Source organism: Panthera onca, chromosome C2, assembly GCF_046562875.1.
Source record: "Panthera onca isolate mPanOnc1 chromosome C2, mPanOnc1 haplotype 2, whole genome shotgun sequence".
In the NCBI taxonomy this organism is placed as follows: Eukaryota; Metazoa; Chordata; class Mammalia; order Carnivora; family Felidae; genus Panthera; species Panthera onca.
Genome location: NC_138347.1, coordinates 58,913,099 through 58,920,901, shown reverse-complemented (window position 1 = coordinate 58,920,901; position 7,803 = coordinate 58,913,099). Strand labels below are relative to the sequence as shown.

Sequence of the window (7,803 nt, the reverse complement as noted above, 5' to 3'; positions counted from 1 at the left end):
TCACGAACCATAAGATCATGATCTGAGCTGAAACCAAGGGTCGAACACTTAACTGACTGAATGACCCAAGCACCTCCAAGTTAGGGCACCTGGGTTGTTTTAAATAAAAAATTACATGGTTATAATGAAGGGAGGGTCAGGATAGAAACGTAATTACTAGATGAGGTAGAGATGTAAAGCAAAATTGACTTGTAGCTGAGCTAACAAACTTTGAAGCTAGGCTTCTTTCCATTCTTCTTCACTAGAAGGAAGACAGGAGTGAGATTTTGAGGGAGAGTTCTGTCTACAGCGGGTCTATCAGGACCGCAGCAGTGGAGGGGTAAAGGGCAAGTCATGCTGATGGAAGTAACAAAATAGATATCTTAAAAAATATACTAGATGTTGCATAACATCTTTTCCAAATTTTATCTAGTCAACTTGGGCTTTTTTAATATGGAAAAACGTTTTTAAAATAATAGATCATAAAGGATTTATGCTGAGATAAACAAAGCATATATGACCTCTCTGATTTGGGACAATATTCTGAGATCTTTGGCTTATGGTTTATGGCTTTTCACTTCGGGGACCATTTCAAAGACATAATGAGCCTTGCCTCAGCTGTCACCGAAAGTTTGCATTCCACCTTGAGCACCGGAAAAAAAGTTTATAAATGCTGCATAAATATTTCACAGGATGTTTACTTAGTAAGTAATGGATGCTCTAAGACAACAGGTACAGTTGCTGTATGTTAAACTGTGGTGGTTGAAATGCATGAATGTTTCAGTTCCGACACTAAAGACAGATATGAGGAGATTACAGTACTCATTCACTGAGCTCTTTAAAATGAGGAACAGTGGCTCATTCATCTTGGTTTCTCCAACCATCACACAATATCTGTTCAAATTAATATAGCTATTTTTTTTAACTTGTTTAAAACCATTGAAGTTTGGTCTTGTTAGAAAATCACCAGCCTCTGGGAGAAAGACTTACAAGGTCAACTTCTGCCAATGACCAGAGATGTCACAAGTCTCAGTTTCTCATTTGGAATCTCAAATGGGTGAATTTAATTAGCTTCTATAATTAGAAGCACAGCTAACTTGGAGAAAACAGTCCTACCTCCACCCTGAGCTATCTGATCTTAAACTTTTCCATTTCTTCCTCTTATTTCTATTCTGTTTCATCCAGACAATAACCACATGAAGAATGTTGAAAATGGAAGTTTCCTTTAATTGGTATTCAAGATGTCATTTAGCTCGGAACTTTATTATTTAGAGAGAACATGTAGCTAATATTAACGATGGTCTTGTTCCATTGATATCTAACTACAGATTAAAGACACTTGCCCTTCCCTCATCTGTTGAGGAAGTGCTTCCTGTCACTCATATTCTCCATAACCTCAGATAAATCACTGGTGTAATGACAATAAGCATTCTCATCTTGCCATGACATGATGTTTGGGAAGAAAAATCTAAGACCTTTTACATAAAAGAAGTTTCATAATCTAAAGCTATGAAATGGGAAAAGGCATACTTACCATAGGTACTTTTTACCATGAATTCCCTGAACTTAATGTGATTGAAATCTCAACCTAAAGATTGCAACACTATAGACTTCTTTAAAGTTTGATTTTTCATGCCACTGAACATGAGAAAACCTCATGTGTGGGGCAAAAAGGGTGGTAAGCGGAAGGAGAAGTTAAGGACTGAGCTGCTTTGCAGATCATAGTGTTTGAAAGTGAGAAGCCGATTTGACAAGAAGCAAAAACCACACAATAGAGTACCACGTAATCTTTCTGCTCACTTTGTTTTACAAATTTATTCAAGCTCTTCCTACTATCTTCTGCTGCCTCCTTGCTCTTCTGTATTTCACAGATGTCACTGAGGTAGGTAACGTGGTCCAAGCCTGGGGAATTCAAGGAAAGAAGAGAAGTCTACTGGACTTTTTCCATCCCTGATATGCACAGGAAATGAAGAGATCACCTGGCATGCTTGGAATTGAGAAAATGTCCTGGGTGCTCTTCCTAATCCCACATCTGGGCATCTGGAGTATCAACGGTAAGACACTTACTTAAATAATGTCTTGTTTTATTTCCCAGGGGGTGTTGGAGGGAATAATTTTGCTTGCCGATGTTAGCAGGATGTATTATTTATGTCAAGTGGATAATGGTAGATGAAACCGTAGAGTGAGGTTTGCTCAGTGAGCACATTTTAGAACATAAACTCAGTAACATCGTTTTCAAGTCATGGCATGGCTGATTTTCTTAAAAACATGTTCTGATGGGAGGCACTTGGGCAGGTCAGTTGGTTGAGTGTCCGACTCTTAATTTCGGCTCAGGTCATGATCTCACAGTTCATGGGATTGAAACCTGCATTGGGATCTGTGCTGACAGTGTGGAGCCTGCTTGGGATTCTCTCTCTCTCCCTCTCTCTGCCCTTCCTCCACTCACACACCCTCTCTTTCTCTCTCTCTCTCTCTCTCAAAATAAATAAAACTAAAAAAAAAAAAAAAACATGTTCTGATAGTAAGGACAGAGAATTGGGCGGATGTTTAAATAAAGTACAAATTTATCACTATTTCTGGCAAAAATGCTCTGGATACCATCTTGATGGTGACTAAATAGCTGGTCTTTTCCAAACTGAAGCAAGCAGAGTGCTATAGTGTTCCATTGGGTAGGTGTTTGATAGCTGAGGTTATATCTGACTCTGGTTACTCTTGAATAGTGTCACTAAATAAAGTATTATTTGCTTCAGTGGGGTGTGCACCTGGAAGATACTGAAAGAGAAAATGCTCAGAAATCTAGGATTGGAGCATTCTGTCATTGCTTCTATTAGGCTGAAAGAGGATGGTTCCCACTTGGGTGTCATATGATATAGAAAACAGCTTGGGTTCTGCATAGATGGTGTTCTTCTGCAAAGATTTTATGCAGGCAAAAAAGCAATTTCTTCCTCTGGTGAGTTCCTTTGCTCCCTTACACTGATATATATAGGAGCCCATATATTGGAAAGGCTATAAATAGCTAGAGGGTGTTTCTGATGTTCGCAGGTCTGATTGCAAATATCCTGCCTTGTTATCCCTGCAAATACACATACTCACATTAGTTTGTGTGCTGTGGTTTTAAATCAGAAAATATGGTCACTGAAATCCTATAGAACGTCATCTTAAATTCTGGAACAGTGTGGTTTGGAATTTGTCTTCATGATGCAAGGATGGCTCACAACCAGGTGCAAAGTAAAAATTCCCAGTCACCTAAACATTTTCATGTGTGCAAATATTTGGTATTACGTTGATGGGGTGCTTAGATGGCTGGCTGGGTTTTTCACTTTCCATCAGATGCCTAAAATCCCAGTTACAACTGGAGTCAAATATTAAACAGAATTCTGGGGTGCCTGGGTGGCTCAGTCAGTTAAGCATCTGACTTTGGCTCAGGTCATCATCTCACATTTCGTGGGTTCGAGCCCTGCATCGGGCTCTGTGCTGACAGCTCAGAGCCTGGAGCCTGCCTTGGATTCTGTCTCCCTCTCTCTCTGACCTTCCCCTACTCATGCTCTGTTTCTCTCTCTCTCTCTCTCTCTCTCTCTCTCTCTCTCTCAAAAATAAATAAACATTAAAAAACAGAATTCATACCAATTTGAAGAATACATAAACTATCCTGTGTGAAATGGAGTAAAAGAATTTTCAGTGCTATTTCACCCTGGAGGTGGGGTACAACTTTTATTCCTTTCCCAATATGCTTATAAAACCATACATGGGTGTTAGGCCCGAGTTTGTTTACTGGCTCTGCCCATTGCTATGTGACCTTGGTTAAGTTTCTTCTTCTCTCTTATTCTTCATTTCCTCATTTGTAAGATAGAGATAACAATTGTACCTAAATTATGGGCCTATTGTGAAGACTATAAATGCAATAATATGGGTGAAGTGCCTGGTATAAAAAGTGCACATAATAAAAGCTGACAAATGTTAACGGTGTTTTTTGCTAAGCAAAACCAAGCAAACCTCCCTCCCCAAAATTCAGTTAAATGAGAAATAAGCATTAACATTATCATTTAAAATAGTTGAGCTTTTAAAGCTAAACAAAATGAAAAAATGAAATATGTTGCACAATATGTTTAGTCCCAACTATAGTGGATCAAATTATTTGGAAAATTAAACAGAAAGCCTCAGATAAAGTGCCAGCCAGGTATATTATAAAGCAGTTGATAGATTGCAACATGACTTGCATTACATTTAAGATACAGGTTGAGATAAATGTTTGGTGAAATTTGTTCCTCCAGACAGAGCTGAAGGCTCTGTTCCTTAAAACCACATTCATGTTAACCTATATATCTTGGGGGTTTCCTATGTTACACTTAACTACTGCATTCTTTACACTGGCAGAGTTTCAAAAGGCTTAAAAATAATTTTTATAGATTTCTTTCCATCCACTTAAAAGCAATGTGAGATCTGTGTGCCTCTTCCTAGGAATGACTCTGTGTCTGTAATAAGGTTGGAAAAATGTTATGTTCTCTACAAACTTCTTGTTTAAAATTGTTCCTTAAAATTATGCTTGCTTGCTTTTTGTGTTTCTCAAAAAAGTCAGAGGGAACTCTGCCTCTTGGTATCTGGGTATGACTTCTGTCCTGATGAAAGTAATAAAGGTGTCAGCACCTTCCCTTCATGCACAGATGGGCAGATTATACCAAAAAGAACTAGGCTGCAGGTGAAGACGCATCACCATGGAGCAGGTCCAGCTACAAGGCTTTGGACCAAGGATTCTGTCTTCAAGCAGGCAGGAGTAGTGCAATTAATATGTGGGTATTTCTTAGCACTATATATGGTCTGAAATGAAGATAGTAGTAAATCTTTGATTGCTGCTTACTGTGATTAAAAAAAAAAAACTTCTAGTCTAGTACCAGTGGACACTTCTAGTTCCCTTGAGAACGCAGTAGTTAGGGCCACTCTCCACTTGGCTCTTGCCTGTGTCCTTTCTCCTTCATTGTGATAGTTCAGTACGGCCCATGGATCCGTACCCCACATCCCACACAGGGTATACCGCTCCACCACAAACTGGCCATGTCCTTGTGTCTGGGCAGAAACAGGGAAGAAGGTGTCCCGTGCCTGTCTATCATTTTTTAAGTTTCTGTTTTGTAACACGGCGTCTTTTTCAGACTTATTTCTATGGCTCTAGCTATCTGTTCCTATTGAAATGTGTACATGGTATGCTAGAGATAGAACTCTGTCTTCTGCCAAGTGCCCGTGCTTTGTTATTATCAAAATGTCTGCCACAAAATATGATTACCTTTTATGTAAATGTCTAGGAATATATTCTGCAGCTAAAGGACTTTGTGGATTAAGGCGTGAAAAGATGAACTCCTGTGCTGATAAGAGCCTTGAGTAGACTTTCCTAACACTGATAATTCTTTAATTAATAGTTCCTTTATCTGTTGCACTATCAAAATTTTCTCTATTGTCATACTGAAGACAAATGCTGGTTATCTTGCTTCACTGGGGCTTTCCTACTTAATTTTCCTTATTTGTAAGTTTTATCTTAAGAGTTCAGAATTGTTGGGGCTCCTGGGTGGATCAGTTGGTTGAGAATCCAACTTCAGCTGAGGTCATGAGCTCGAGGTTCATGAGTTAGAGCCCTGCATAAGCCTTGCTGCTGTGAGTTCAGAGTCCACTTGGGATCCTCTGTCCCCCTCTCTCTCTGTGCCCCCGCCCCCCGCCCACTGCCATTCACACACTCTCTCTCAAAAGTAAATTTAAAAAAAAAGAGTTCAAAATTATTGAACGCAAAATGTTCACAGGCATTCATAATCAGGCCCAAGACTTAAGTCAGTCTTTTCCTATGTTTCTTGGAAAGGCAGTGGCAGAATGGTTAGGATCAGGGACTTTAGAGCCAGACCATCTGGATTACTGTCCCATCTCTGCCATTTCCTGGTCCTGTAACTATAATCTTTCTGGTTCTGTTTCCCCATCTAAGTGATGAGACAATATTGACACTGATCCAATATAGGAATTTTGTGAGTATTAAGTGAATTAATTCTGTAAAACACTTAGAACATATTAATTTTAACCTTTATATCTTGAGGATTTCCCATGACTTACTTGATGCATCACTAAGTGTTGTGTAAATTCAGCTAATAATGTTGTTTTTTTTTTTTTCCTTTAGTTCAAAATTTAATTAGCTTGATAATTCCCTTAAAGTAGTATTGGGAGACCATCTCTCATTTGGGCTTGAGAAAAGTTGCCTATAAATTCCATATCATCGTCTAAGATCATCCACAGTTACCAATAAATAACAATAAGAGTTTGGTAGTCATGTGACTTGAGTTACATTGTGTCAGCAAGCTGTTCTGTCATATGTAATTTGCTTCACTTTTGTAATATTCCTCACTCCCTTACTTCCAAATAAGCTCAATATTACCCACCTATCCTCTCATGGTTATAGGCTCTGATTTACATGCTTATCTCTGTGGAAGAAATTATTGTGTGCGTGTGTCTTTTTGTACACATGCAGGGCTATCATTTTCATATGCTCAGAATCTAAACATGTATAATTTGAGGTTCACTTTGAACAGAGTCCATGAGAATGTTGGAGGGGTCATCTGGGTCAGTCATAGGGAAACCTCAGGTTTAGCTGGTGTAGCTAACTTCTCCTTTCCTCCTTCCTGTTAGCCATATTTATGTTGTGAGATCAACCTGGAACTCACATATGTCACAAACAGCTCATTGTCCAGAAGTGGCTATAAGGCAGGCTGGGGTATTTTGGTTCTAGCTGAGTGGTCATGGCCCTATTTCATTTTCTTCAACCATATTAAAGAAGGATAATTAATGTTGGGGGACAATTGGCAGTTTCTGCTCACATGGATATTGTTAAGTATCTTCTTGGGTTTTGAAAAAGCCAGTGAATCTCATTGTGATCTCTGTGGTAGGGTGCATTAGGAAGGTGAGGAAGTACCTGGCAAAGAAGTCAAGATGGACGTTCCCTGGGTCTTTGGAGTAACACATAACCCACACTTACTCTGAGCTCACAAGTAACTACATTATCACTGAAGGCAATATATAGAAATACTTTTGTTGGTTTCTGATACAATGACAAAGCTCTCTTTGATACTACTGGACATGGCTTCTAAGGTATGCTCTAGGCTTTTTCTGCACTGATTTTCTTCCAGAAGGCACTGTGATCAAGGTGGAGGGCCTAGCATTTCTGAAGGAAAGGGCCCATCTATATAGCAGGCAGTCAAAGTCTTCCAGAACTATTCTTTAAATTGTCAGTATGAGTCATTGTTCTTTACAGCCCATTAAACTGGCTAAAAACATTTGCTACTCCATTGAGAAGATTGTAGAATTGGCCAACGAACACTGCACTAGATACTCATTCTTGTCAAATAGGGTGGGCAGGACTCTGCAGAAATGGAACACACATGAATCCTTTGGCTGGAGAGACAGTCTGTGACAAAGAGACATTTATCACTTGGTAGAGACGTAATGGGGAAGTACTGAGAGAAATCTTGGAAAAATATCCAAAGTCAAAGGTAGTTTTACTTCCCACTTTTGGCCAAGGCTGGCTTTGCTGGTTAGTATAATCCAGTAGGAGTACATATCTCACACAAAAGGACATTTTCCTATGGGATACACTGCCTTTTCTATGTCTATTATATCTGTTTGCCCAATGTATATACCAGTCATTATGCATTACTGCTGATCCTTGAACACAGTTGGGAATAACTGCTCAGAGCAGAGGCGCTTAGGGCAGGCCTTCTGGTTTCTATCTTGTCTCTGCCACCCATAGGCTTTGCTCAACTGCTGTGTCCCTTCCCTAAACAAATAATAATACCTGGTACT

The 7,803-nt window shown here is 39.3% G+C and overlaps 1 protein-coding gene across 4 annotated transcripts in view; it reads left to right on the top strand.

Moving 5' to 3' along the window:
- Positions 1-1,362: 1,362 nt before the first annotated feature.
- BTLA (B and T lymphocyte associated) overlaps positions 1,363-7,803 on the top strand; it is a 33,338-nt gene continuing 26,897 nt past the window's right edge. Inside the window, exon 1 of one of the 4 annotated variants that reach the window (XM_060640014.3) lies at positions 1,363-2,033. In XM_060640014.3, the coding sequence (XP_060495997.1) occupies positions 1,946-2,033 (88 nt within the window). In that variant the 5' untranslated portion in view covers positions 1,363-1,945. The remainder of the gene's footprint in view (positions 2,034-7,803) is intronic. The other 3 variants (XM_060640010.3, XM_060640017.3, XM_060640016.3) reach the window with 3 other exon arrangements.